The sequence below is a fragment of the Apostichopus japonicus genome, chromosome 12 (assembly GCF_037975245.1).
Source record: "Apostichopus japonicus isolate 1M-3 chromosome 12, ASM3797524v1, whole genome shotgun sequence".
Lineage (NCBI taxonomy): Eukaryota > Metazoa > Echinodermata > Holothuroidea > Aspidochirotida > Stichopodidae > Apostichopus > Apostichopus japonicus.
The window spans coordinates 31,951,427-31,965,390 of NC_092572.1; the positions used below are offsets into that span (position 1 = coordinate 31,951,427).

The window sequence follows — 13,964 nt, forward strand, 5'->3', positions numbered from 1 at the left end:
ATGATATTCGAACTTACGAAACTGTAGGTTATAGATATAGTTTATACATACTATCTACCGGTTTCACTTAATTTATGTCGAAGGTCATCTGAGGTCAGGCGGGACCAACACATGTTTCTAGACAAGATTGGGATTAACTTGAAGAGAAAGTTTAAATTTAAGGCTCGCAGAACGATAGCGACACTTTTTTCTTCATCTCAACCGCAACTTTACCTGCCTCACCTGTTTTACCGGAGAGTTACTGTATAGCCATAACCTTCTGTGTGACCTTGACGCAGGACAGGAAAAGAGTAAGAGGTTGAAATAACAAGTTAGTATATAGACTACATGTTACACAGAGATAACACTGTTGACAATATTTATCTGATTAGTTTTCTTATATTGCTTCCATTGACATTACAATATCAATACATATCAATAATTTCATTATACGATTCTACGATATGAACTTATGATATAGGAACAGATAAATGGTAAGAACATTTTGTAATTGTATCACAATGAGAGACCTGGATCGCCTCAAAGGGAACAAGTGTGTTTGGTTGTGAAAATGATATATTTGTACAAACATGCAAGAATAAGGAAGATACCAAGTACAATAAAAAGGAAAGGAATAATTATTTCTTTGGGAATATCTAATATCATAAACAGATATTGCAACACAATGATTTCTTCCATATTTATCTGTTAGTCGGTGTTGGTATAGTAAATGTACCTATATTCAGTTATGCGTGACGGGGGTTGAGTAATATTGGTAAACTTTATGGCTTCATAACATCTAATTGCGTTAATGCAAATACGACAAAAAACTGAATTACAATGAATAGATCATGGATATTCATTAATCATCAACCAGTCCCATAAATAAGAAGAAGCAAAATACTGATACAAGAAGAATGAAAGATATGCATGGAGAGCCGATCATTGCATTTAAGGTTAATGTTAAATATACAGAACATTATCTTCGTTACTATTATGTTAAAGTCTTATTATAATACGTCAAAGTCACGTGTTCCTATTGTCTTTAAAGCAACATCATTAGAGAACAAAATAATGGAACAAAAAAACTGGATTAAAAACAAAACATGTCATTGTTATCAATTAGTGTCATCTCTTAGACAATGTTTTAGTATGATTTTGAGTAACACAATCAATGGTTTAACGGTAGACAGCCAGTCATTGTTATTATGATAACATTTAACAAAAAGGGGTTAATCAACGGTCTAGCGTGCGATTCTCACAGGATTAATGCACGATCGGGGGATAATGCATCCAGCGATAGCATTAACACCCGGAGTGCATTAATCATGTGAGTAACGCACGCTAGACCGTTGATTAACCCCGTTCATTCATACACTACCATTTGTGTGGGGAAAAATCATAAAACAAAACATTTTTGGTTTCATATAACCAAAGATTTATTAAAGTGATGCCCCGTAATTTTACCGTGCGTTACTCATATGATTAACCACGGTCAGCTGACCTGAATGGACCAATAGGATTTAGGAATCTTTACTAAGTATGAATAAATATTCTTTTAATATTCACTATATTACGCGTGAGTAATATCAAAGATTGATTCATAAAATAGAAATAGGAGTAACGAAGGGAAGCAACTAAATCTTGAAAAAAAGTAAAATTAATAAATGGATGAAGTAGAATGCAATCTAATAATTAATTACTAAATATAACAATAATTAGAGTAAGTATTAGATGCAGTCTTAGAATCGAAGGAAAATATTGGCATATAAAGATATAAAAAGAACATCTGAAATAAAATGAAGCCAGTAGAATCATTTATAAAGTGCATTAAAATAACAATGAAAGAATAACATGAAGAGTATATACTACACAGAGCCGATCTTTGTATTTAAGGATTACTTGATATATACATAATATTATCAGCTTTACTACGACGAAATTATGTAATGCTAAAAGAATAACTTGTTAAAGTTCTGCTCATATACCTTATTAAAGTAGACTGTTAATGAAGCAATTAATGAAGACAAATGTAAAATTTGAAAACTTATTCAAATCTACGAGTTTTGTATCTTTACAAATATGCAAGAAAACGGTAAACTCCAAAATTAAAATAATTTTTTGTCAAATGCGTACGTGACCTAATGTGACTTGCTCATCGATAATTTACCTCTCACATAATATTACAATGATCGATAGCTTACCTATCACATAATATCACAATGATCGATAGCTTACCTATCACATAATATCACAATGATCGATATCTTACCTATCACATAATATCACAATGATCGATATCTTACCTATCACATAATATCACCATGATCGATATCTTACCTATCACATAATATCACAATGACCGATATCTTACCTATCATGTAATATTAAAATGATCAATAGCTTACCTATCATATAATATTACAATGATCGATATCTTACCTATCACATAATATCACAATGATCGATATCTTACCTATCACATAATATCACAATGATCGATATCTTACCTATCACATAATATCACAATGACCGATATCTTACCTATCATGTAATATTAAAATGATCAATAGCTTACCTATCACATAATATCACAATGATCGATATCTTACCTATCACATAATATCACAATGATCGATATCTTACCTATCACATCATATTAACATAATCTTTGCTTTGAATCCCCTTTAGTCTCACAAACAAGTTGAAACTTTAAAAGATGCAGTAAACTAAAACACTTTAAGGAAAAATTGAAATGAAAAGTGAAACACAGAGAGCATATACCATTGCATATAAGGCTTACTTAATGTACAGAACATTATCAGCATTAATTATCATAATCAATCTTGTTAAATTATGTAAGCTCAGGTGATCGTTTTGTCTTAAAAATCTAAGGCTTTACTTAGGACTATAATAACAACGTAGGGTAAATGAAGCCGATAAAATATTAACAAGAGCCCAACGGTCACTATCGTTCCTTGGTAAGTGGGCTGTATGCCATCACTCATTATCATAATATTTATGCCTACATGTACCAGCTACTAACCAACAACTGTATTCCAAGTTTGGATACAATCAGATATACTTAAAGGTTGTAGAGTTCTTGCAATAAAAAATGTTGGCCCTTCCCGAAAATTGGGCCCAATAAAATGTTTCCCTCAAATGGTCCCAAAAATATTGCGCCCACAAATTCGGGCCCAAAGAACTTGTCCCAAAATGCATTTGAGTTGAAAATAATAGTTAAACCCTGCCGGCAAAAAAAATGGGCCCGGAATTATTGGGGTCCAGATGGTCTACATGTACCAGCTATTAACCAACGTTTACCAAGTTTAGCTTCAACCCGACTGACGGTTGCGGTGTTGTTGCAATGGAGAAAAAATGTGGGCTCAGATGGTCCCAAAATAAAAGGGCCCCAAAAATTCGGGCCCAGAGAAGTTGCCTCAAAATGCATTTTAGTTGGAAATAAAATTTGGTTCCACCAGCTCAAAAATGGGTCCGAATTTTTTGGGAGCCCAGACATTAACCAGCAACTGTATACCAAGTTTGGCTGCAATCCGACTTCGGGTTGCGGAGTTATTGCAATGTAAAACGTTTTACGTTTGACACCATAACCTTATTAACATTCATAAGGTCAGCGCTACAAAAATCGGGCACACCTTCTTACTATAATACATCTACGTAACAAGTATGACAAATATGCATCACTCCATTGTTGAGTTATCACGGACTCAAGCGAGTGTCACAAACGCACACATACACGCACACGCCATCACCATCGCATATATTCCTTTTGTCTTCGATAAGGAATCAAACTTGGTATGCACTAAACTATGTGTATTTTGCAAATAATGGATATTGTCATCATCACATACCAAAAGGAAAGTTGGGATCCTTTCTAATCCAAAGTCAAATTACGGAAGTAAAAACATAAGTAAAATAGAACATTTTGCCGTCAGTGTGCAACTAAGACATCACACTTGTTTGCTTCAAGTTCACTTTTGGTACAATCTGTTACAATCTCAGCTATCGATATCTCCAAAACGCAATGTAGGAATTGGATAGACATTTCACCAGTATGCTTAGTATGTGATTCTATTCAATAAGTCTAATGTAAATGTTCCTCTTTCCACTTTAAGATAATCAACGTTACAGTCTCATTTGAGTCAAACATAACCAACACTTCAACAGGCTGTTTTTCAAAATGTAGCAACATTTAAGAGAAAGCAAATGAAAAATAAGAATATGATATCCATTAAAAGTCCTAAAAATAATAGGAACCTCTATCTCATTAATTTCTTGTTATCATACCTGGAGATAATTAAACTAATTGCGCATGATCAAAGCATCCTTAACTTGACTGTTACTAATGAAATGTTAGTGTTAACAACTAATAGAAACTTTATTATGTTTCTTTGTCGGTGAACTATTTTGAGCGTTCATGTTATATTCTTCGTGCGCTGATGGAATCAGTTAATACATCAAATAGGATATGACGTAGGGTGATAACAATAAACTTAATTACTAAGATGATGATTTTGAAACGGACAGATTATAAATCAATCAAAAAAATTATAAAGCAAAAATTAAAATAATAATTAAAAAATACAATGAAAAGTATTGATCGATTAAGTTAAGTCTCAGTTACTTCCATACAGAATATACATTTGTTATTTAAATCATATGATATGACGTCACAGTCATGTCATCTAATTGTCTTCAAGCTAAGAACGCTAATACATTGGAACCGACAAACATGAAGAAATGCTGTCTTAGAAAAAAAAACATATCACAGATATTAATTAATATCACCTCTAACTTCTTGTAGTTCAATTTAATAACACAATGGTATTGTAGATAACCAGTGAATGTCATTTAGTCTTTGCATTGACACAATTAAGGTGACTCTACTCTTGTTAGACATTACGTAACCGAAACGTCACAGTTTAAATCAAAATGTAGTAAAAGGATGAACAAAGATAACGTGTAATCATTCACTCCTAGTTACCGAGTGTTTGTGGATACATTATGTACAGATTTAAACCAAAGCATTCCAAACATGTCTGCGTAAAAAAAGTATAGAAATATTAACAGAATCAGGCTTGTAATTAATTTTCTGAGTAGTAAGGTGTTTGTCGGGGGGAGGGGGGGGGGGTGGAAGGTGGAGATAGGGGTCTGGAATTGGGATGAATCATAACATTACATAAAATTGGACCAATAAAGGATGTTATACCCTGCATACGAGAAGTGCGTGGAACAACCTTTTCTCTTTACTTCCGCAATTAACGAAGACTTTGTAACATATTTGGGTGTAAAATACTGTACATAACCATTTAATTCCCATTCTACAGATTAGCGTTTTGGTTGTGGTGCAAATGAATACAAGAACATCTACTTGATCACCAATGTGGTGGGTCAGTCATCTAACACTTCCGACACCCCCCCCCGCCCCCCGCCCCTCCACATACACACAGAGAGTAAGATAGGGATTGTGCTCTCTCTCTTCCCTCTCTCAATAGTTAACATCAAAGAGATAAATAGTCTCCTATACTGATGACGTAGTAGGTGATGGATGACGTCATTAATAGTTTATTTGGTTCTTAGTAATTTGACTTTGGCTTGAAGAGCAAATAAATAAAGAGTTAGAAAAGAAAGTATATTTGGACAGTAATGTGGGTAATAAAACGTAAGATCTACTTGTTGTACACTTTACAATAACAGTTAGTAGCCTGTGTGATCATGTAAGATATCGAATCTTTGTTTGGAGTTCTTTGTAGTATTTGGAGTTATTAACAATTTACAACGTTAACTCAGTCTCTTGATAGGATGGAGAAAATGTTCTAGGCACCCCATCCCCTTCTTCGAAAAAAGAAACAAAACGCTTGCAATAAATTCAAATTATGCATATTATCTGGGGTTAAACCCGCCTAATAGGTGGGTAATATATCTTAATTAATAGTGGAGGAGTCTTTCATATTTACTCATTCTTTCTAACATGTAGGCTACTTCCCTGTCATCGTTTAGTTTTAAACTTCATAAAGCTGAATTCAAGAGAGAAAAATAGTAAATTTGTTAATTGTATCTTAAACTTAGTTATCGGTGTGCACCATACTATATCAGTTGGTGGCGAAGATGAGATTGCTGCCTCTCAATATGAGATAGATAGTGGACAGTGTACTCATAGCAATCTTTTGCAGCACATACATCAGATTTAGAAATTGTCACAGGGTAACATTTATCTCCCCATTACCCATCCATCTAGTCTCCCGAACGACAGCAATGTGACTAACAAACCTAACAAATTACATTTTAACACTTTAGCGCACAAAACTGAGTAGTTGAATGTATAGCATATTAAAGTATGACTTTAAGCACAACATTAATGTTGTTATGTTGTAGACCACTGGCTTTCAATCTAGGCTGCTTTTACTATAACATTTTGTTTAATTTTGAGACATGTTACTTTAAGCAGCTGAGTTCATCAGTAAAGTTAACTGGACTATATAACATAATACGGAGACAGTTATATCAGTTCATCAAATACAACACAACACTCAATGTGAGGAGAAGACTTTTATAGCCTCAAATAACATGTTAACATTGAAGTACATATTCGACATGGACAAATGTAGTTGCAAATCATCTAAATATGCTATGGTTTAAGAACGAAGTTACAAAACTTGATTTTGTTGAGCTATTCAAATGTATAAATCCCATTTTTAACATGAATATTTAGGCCTGTACTAAGGGGCTGACGTCATCAGCAATGTAACATGAAAGGAGTATTCCAGACATTTATCTTACCAAACCAGAAAAGTTGAAGAAATATTAACAACACGCCTTTTTAGATGATAACATTTAAAGACTGAAATTCCGTTAAAAGCCAGCCTTTAAAACAAAATGTAAATTGAACAGTTATCTTTCAAATTTCACTTCTTTATTGGATAAGTGTTTATTAATATTATTGTACAACCTTATCTCTCTACAATGAATGTAAAAGTTACAGTCTTCACCAAGTCACCATTCCATTGTCTTGAGAATATAGGCATTTGATGACGTCACAATAATACAAGACTAGTTGCATGTGTATTATACTGGAGCTCTATCTGGAACTGTTGTACTATTTGGGAGATATTAACAGTTTACAACCTATTCTCTTTATTAGATCCTTCTTCACTGAAATTACTGCCATCAATTTGAGGATTAAGTTAATGACGTCACAGTCTTGCTGATGAACATGCATTTTGCATTGAGCTGTAATATAAAGATAATAAAATGATAAATATTAGGTTATATTGTATCACAATCAACGGGTCGAACAACGTGTACTACTTATTAGTAAAATAATGGGGAAGTGATACCTATAAGCAACCTCCTACTCCGGCAAAAGCGCCAGCAGTACCATGAGCCAACCAGTAATTAAACCAACCAGCTAAATAAAACACCTCGACACGGGAAACAAGCCAACGATGTTTCTGTTAATTGGAAGGAACTTATCACTCCTTTCCATACATTAATCAGGGATTTGCTTTGTGAAGGAAAAATAAAAACCAATTATAGTTGAAGCAAATTATATTAGTGACCAGATAAAATTAGATAATCACAGATATAGGAAAACTAATTATAGTTATTGATTGAGATTAATTTTAATATATTAAGATTTTACAATTAAAAGTAACAGACACAATCGCTGTTAAGAAATACAATGTTAAATACTAAGGTAGAGAGTATTCAGCTGTATTGACTTACAGTTACTTGCGCCTTTCCCGGTTTAAGTTCGCCAAGCTGAACTGGTAAGTCTCCTCATCGAATCCCTAAACAAGAGGAAAAATATAATTAATGTATAAGATAATACAGAAACAAAGACAATGCAGTATAGTTAAATGTTATGCATCCATATTAAAAGTGTTATTTCAGATAAATCGATTCATGTTACATTAAACTTTGCATGTTTTCAAATGTCTTGACAATTTTTGTCCGGTTTATTATTATTATTATTTCAGTTATTATTTTAGGGATTTCTAACGAGTTCGTCCTGCGAATATATTTAGTACTGAACATGATATACACATGAAGGCTAAATCCATGAAACCATGGTCACTAATGCTGTGGTCGCTTTGATTTCATGCTTGAAAGGACTGATTTGTGAAGGTTCGATTCTATAAAAAACGTTCGACTGCTTGCTTGAAATATTGAAAATAAGTAACAACATTGAAAAGTTTATGGCAACAAATATTGACTCATAACTCAAGGATCTAATCCTCTCCCAATCTATACAAGTGATTTCTGTGTAAAGCAGTATTACTGTACAGGAATCAGTTCCTTTATCTCCACACCCCATCCTCTTCCCTGCTGGTAACCATCAAATGACATATCCAGGGGATTTCCCCTTGATATCACGATGACTCAATCAATGCAACCCAATGTACTATCAAACATTGGATGTTCCGTCCTGTTTATAAGCTGATCATGTCAAGCTGACTAACCATTTTCAATTGAGCTACAGGGTCTAACATTCTCATCATTATGAAAGTTCGACAATTCCTTCAAACATTAATTTAATCGTTACAGAAACATATCCAGGTCACTTATCTCTCATTATGTGCTTTTCCAAAGAATTCACAAATGTAGGAGACAAATCAAACTGGACATTGACTCACGTGATTATGCATTACAACGATCAATAGTTGGTGAAGGGTGCAGCATTCTTAGTGTGTTAAAATGACCAGTATACTTCATTCTGAATGTAAACTGAGTTTGAATAAAAAATGTGGTTTATTTATTTCCAGCTGGACCCACCACTCTCCCTTCTTCCTCTAGAACTTTGAAACCAATTTGATTAATCTTTGTGTAAAGGTTAAGTACAATGTTGGGTAGGTTGGTCACTATCTGACGTTTATACTGTTGTTCCTTTAATAAGGAATTTTCATGACGTCACCATTCTTGACATATAACGGGATCGTTATTTTAGTTGGTTCTCTTGACCATTCTAGATCGGGTTCTGCTCTTATGTTTTGTTATGGCGGAACTTGTGTTATTTGTTAGCAACATTTGTTTTCAGTGGAGGAATATTAACAGTTTAGGCGTTAATTTTATATGCACATTATAGTGCGCAAGACAGAGTCTTGTTTGCTAGTGTTACCTTGTTCACGAAAACTATATAATTTAATTAACGATAAATCATTCAGATTTTAGGTCTACGGTGATTTATAAACTAGTCCCAATAACACAGGTTTGAAATGAACAGGGGCGGGGTGGGGGGGGGGGGGCAGGCGGACTCATACCAATGTTCAGTGGGTCTGAAGCGTTGCCCTGTGAATGTTCCAACGGTCAAGTGCCCGCTTAATACCCATGGTCAGTGGTCTAGTTGGACCCGGAGGCATAGTGCCTACGAAGTCTAAACAACTCCTGATATCATGTTTTTTTAAAGTATTTTGTATGGCGTCCCGGGACCCCAATGTGAAAATATACACAACTGTGGTTGAAAATCACTGTTCCTCTCAAAATTATTCGCGATCATAATGCACTGCCATCCCATTCCCACAGCATCCGGGCATCTCTGGTTACCATAGTATCAATGTCTGGGAACCTGTTAGTTTGCAGCTACAAGGCAGATAGTAACATCCAAAATAAGAAATTGTGAGCCAGATTACTTTTCTAAAAGTTTCTTTCTAGATTGTTAGTTTCTCTGTACAGTATCAGTATAGCGATTCTAAATTAAAAAACGAAGGCAATACGGACGTTCAAAGGGAAATATGGCAGCTGTATATGAAAATATTGTTACATTTGTTAGCGGTTTAAAGACGTTAATATGCGTCCATGTTGCTGGTGGTGGTGGGGGGGGGGGGGGATGATATACATCTTCATCAAAGTTTGGATAACAAATAACGGATGAATCCTTCCTCCATCGGCCTTCAAACAATTGAACTACAAGCCGCTATTTTTCTGCCTTTCAACAGAAATACTTCATCACATCAACTCATCCATCTTCTGCATGGTGACTATACAACCAAATATTCGTTATTACCACTACGCCCAAACAATCATAGCTGCACGTGTAAGCTAACTAAACATTGATAGGGCCTCAGTCATTTAGATATAGCATGCCATGAAAACAGCTCTTGTGTTAATTCTAGAAAAGGAAGACATAGTTCGATGCCAAAAAAATAAGAACATTGTTTGTTAGCTGGACCAGTCAGGTGTCTTCACATATAATGAAACAAATTTAAATTAAAAGAAAGAAACAATAACCTTCTGATTTGGTGTAATGTGCGCCATCTGTTCGTTAATGTGTGAAGGCAACATGATTAAGATTAATGATTACATTTTATATTTCAAAATGAAATTACATAAATTGAAATATAAAATAGAATGGTGCCTTATACCTCAATTTAACTAGTATTATACTTGTTGCTAAATTATTTTTAAAATTGTCCGATTACACGGTTAAATACTAACAGTATCAGGTTGTGCTGTAAATCAATCAAATTTAAGAAACAATCTTCCCTAAATTACTTGCCGCTCTGGACTGACACATATAAATCGATTTAAGCATATTGCCAAATTACTGTGTTTATTCGTTTGACTTTTTGTTTGAAATGTTGAGGAGTCACCTCACATACACGTAGGTTCGTATTCATTAAATACATGCGCCGTTGCTATCATGTCAGTTTTGTCTAAAGAGACCCTCACTGTAACTAACCTGATGCACGTGATCCCTCAGATATTTTCAGATATTTAATCATTTACTTTTTACAGTGAATGGTTTCTACTCTGAGTTAGTCTTTTTATGTCACAATGGACCCTCTCGTATCACAATGAATAATGACGATGCTGTAACCCAACGGATAACCTCGCAACTCAGTAAATCATCTTGCTCCTAGACTCACTCATACTCACATTACTAACAGAGAGGACCAGTTTATCTCTTCAATTTCAATATTTAATTTGTTCCTGTTTGACGGGTATTTGATGACGCTTACATGCAAACTTTGTTGCATCGTTTTCCAAATTTCTGTGAGAAGTTTAGCTCCTCCTTAACCACCCACAACCCCTCCCCGATCCCAGACAATGATTCTAAAAACTATTTTTATCAAAGAATACCGGAGCAGAGATTTATGTGAGATTTGAGTAATAGACTTCTCGGGTTAGTCTTTTTAGTGAATAGAGAAAATGGTTACACCTTCCCTTTCCTTTTACAGTCAACCTTGCCTGGACAGCTGCAATTTTAATAGTTAAACTTCAATTTCGTGTGAGACTTTAAAACACCATAACATCGGACTAAGCCTTGTAGTATTTAAAGTTCTATTCGTTTCTTTGTTTATCATTTCTTTGACAGTGTATGCAGAAGGAAGATTAGTTAGGCCGCATCTAAATTTGTCATTGAGAACAGTGCTATCATCAGTACGAGATATAAACTTGTAACTGGCAAATCTAAATTCCCTGTTCCAGTTCGATACACGACAATTATAAATCTTTCCGCCCTGATGAGACACAAACTATAATACTCTTTTGTCTTATTTCTTTGTTCAACATTAATTAATACCTCTTTTTGTCTGTTATTAACATTATCGTTACTAATTAACAGGAACATGAATCTATGTCTCTCTTACCTCTTCTCCTGGTAGATTGCCCCTATAGTCACAGACCTGAAAGGAAGAAATATATAATATTCATGATATTTTGAAAATGAATTTCAGGAAAATATAATATGGCGAAGCAAAAAATGTATAAGATAGAATGATATATCTTCACAAATATCACAGTTAACTATTCCTGCCAGGTAAACCATATCTGTATTGAACACACTAAAGTCAATGTAGGAGACAGATTCGTCACTGTAAGATGCACGGACTAAATAACAAGAATATAAACATTAGTTTTACAGGGAAGACATACTTAGTTTTAAACCCGTCATCAAACACTGAGTGACGTCATCAAACACTGAGTGACGTCATCAAACACTGAGTGACGTCATCAAACACCGAGTGACGTCATAATGATGAACTTCTCACTGAGATGATCAGATGGATACAATGGACGACAGAGAAGATGGCGAGAGTAGGGAAAGAGGGCAGTATTCAAAAATAGAAACTCAGAACATCGTTGTTGGATCGATGTAATGGCAAAAATAAAGCAAATTATTGAGTAGCCCCTCCCCTTCGTCTTAGATGTTCTGTTTCTATGGTATTGTTGATCGTGTAGATATATCCATGAAAGTTTGGGAAATGTAGTTGTATGATGAACACATAAAATAAGAGACAAAAAGGCAGTGGTGTAGCTAAGGGGGGGGGCGGGGGCGCCAGCCCCCCCCCCATGAAAGCTTGTCGCCCCCAGTCGCCCCCACTGGGATTTTGGATGTCGAAAAAAATTACATGTGCGACAAACATATCATTGATCTCAATGGTTTCGAATCTCCATGATGACCACTCATGAACGACCCTTCGACTGCGGACCGGCGGTAGGCTATAGTTGCTGAAAAACCGGACGTGACATAGCGCATAGGCCGGGTTTGCACTTCTTGGACGTACCCTGATGCTCTTAAAACCGCTAAAAACCAAATTTTCAAGAAAGGAGACAATACTATCGCTGAGAATCAGTCTATCACCCTAATAATGTTTCAGTCTTTCAGTCTTTCAATCTTTGATCATGTCAGTTTGACATATAGTTCGGTCATTCAGTTACAATTACTTGGCTGATAGCCCAGTCAATCTTTCCTTATTTTCCACGCGCAATTTGCAGATTGTCGAAAAATGTCAATGCCGGTGTCAAAACTCACAATTTTGTGGTATGACTCCCAGGACGGCAAGTCGAGAAACTCACCTGCAGTCGCGGCGGATAGCTTCCTTCGCCTGTAGTATGTCCGGGGACATTTTGGGGCATCGTTCCTATAGGCCTATATCTGAGGCCCTGGGGTCATTCCTTGACTGACTTTGTGCAATATAATGTGCCCATTTCGACGTTAATATATTCACAGATTGTTAGTTGCCCCGAGTTTGGACAAATGAGGGTTATTCTATCCTGAAACATAGGGCAAAATGGGGCTGGGGTTTCCAGTTCGCCGCATCATTTGTCAACTTGTACTTGGTTCTAATGTTCATGTCAATTAGAATCACTAATAACAGAAATAATCCACCAAAATTAAGGCCGCATGAACTTTATTGCAGATTTCCTGACTGACGAATTTGTAATTTTCTCCCGAAATCACGCCACTAGATGGCTGCTATCCAGCCTGGCAAGTGCCATCTCCAGCGATCTGGCAGATATTGAAATCTGAAATTTTCTTGGTACGCTGCGCGCCAACCGATGGTGGCGCTCCGCTTAGGTAGTACTTGCAGCCGGAATATTCGAATCGATTGCGCCCCCCCCCCCCACCTCACGTTTCAAATGGGATTGACGTCCCTGCTTAAAGGGCTTGGAAAGTGTCATTTTCGACGATCTAGGAGGCCGGTTCCCGGACAATTGCCCCCTGGACCATTTTCCCCCCGACGATTGCCCCCCCCCACCCCCGACGGATTCCCGCTCGGACAATTGCCCCCCGGACAATTCCCACTCCGGACAATTCCCACCCATGACAATTTCCCCCCGGACAATCCCCTTCCTCGGAAATTTCGACGATTGATTGACACAGCCGATGTAGGCGCGGTTAAGGCTATTATTCCAGTAAGAATGAGGGTGTGCAACAAGAGATTTCAGTTTTGGTTTCGATGTCAATCGTAACCTATGCATTCATGCGGGCGGAGAGTGTGTATGCGTGTCTGTTGGGGGGGGGGGGGTGTAACGCCTCGCTTGTAAATACGATATCTCAGGAAGTGAAGCTTTGACCAATCTAATATTGGTGTATATGAGCAACACATTGGCTAGAAGAACCCTTTTGTTTTGTGGGTAGGTCAAAGATCATTTTGAGTCACCAGGGGCCAAATAGTAAAAACCTTGTAAAAACGATATCTCAAGGATGTAAGCTTAAACCAATATCATATTTAAGTTCG

The 13,964-nt window shown here is 36.1% G+C and overlaps 2 protein-coding genes across 13 annotated transcripts in view; both read right to left on the reverse strand.

Moving 5' to 3' along the window:
* Nucleotides 1-358: 358 nt before the first annotated feature.
* The window catches only part of LOC139977751 (uncharacterized), a 177,053-nt gene continuing 163,447 nt past the window's right edge, over nucleotides 359-13,964 (reverse strand). Inside the window, exons 12-13 of one of the 9 annotated variants that reach the window (XM_071987358.1) lie at nucleotides 2,558-4,287; nucleotides 359-2,489 (exon numbers count right to left, since the gene is read on the reverse strand). The gene's annotated coding sequence lies outside the window, so the exon portion shown is untranslated. Of the gene's footprint in view, nucleotides 4,288-13,964 lie in introns of all 9 variants that reach the window. The other 8 variants (XM_071987355.1, XM_071987354.1, XM_071987353.1 and 5 more) reach the window with 8 other exon arrangements.
* LOC139977745 (NLR family CARD domain-containing protein 4-like) overlaps nucleotides 5,436-13,964 on the reverse strand; it is a 346,755-nt gene continuing 338,226 nt past the window's right edge. For all 4 annotated transcript variants that reach the window (XM_071987331.1, XM_071987332.1, XM_071987334.1 and 1 more), the window contains 3 exons: nucleotides 11,589-11,624; nucleotides 7,726-7,790; nucleotides 5,436-7,230 (listed from right to left, as the gene is read on the reverse strand). In XM_071987331.1, coding sequence (XP_071843432.1) covers nucleotides 7,728-7,790; nucleotides 11,589-11,624 — 99 coding nt within the window. In that variant the 3' untranslated portion in view covers nucleotides 5,436-7,230; nucleotides 7,726-7,727. The remainder of the gene's footprint in view (nucleotides 7,231-7,725; nucleotides 7,791-11,588; nucleotides 11,625-13,964) is intronic.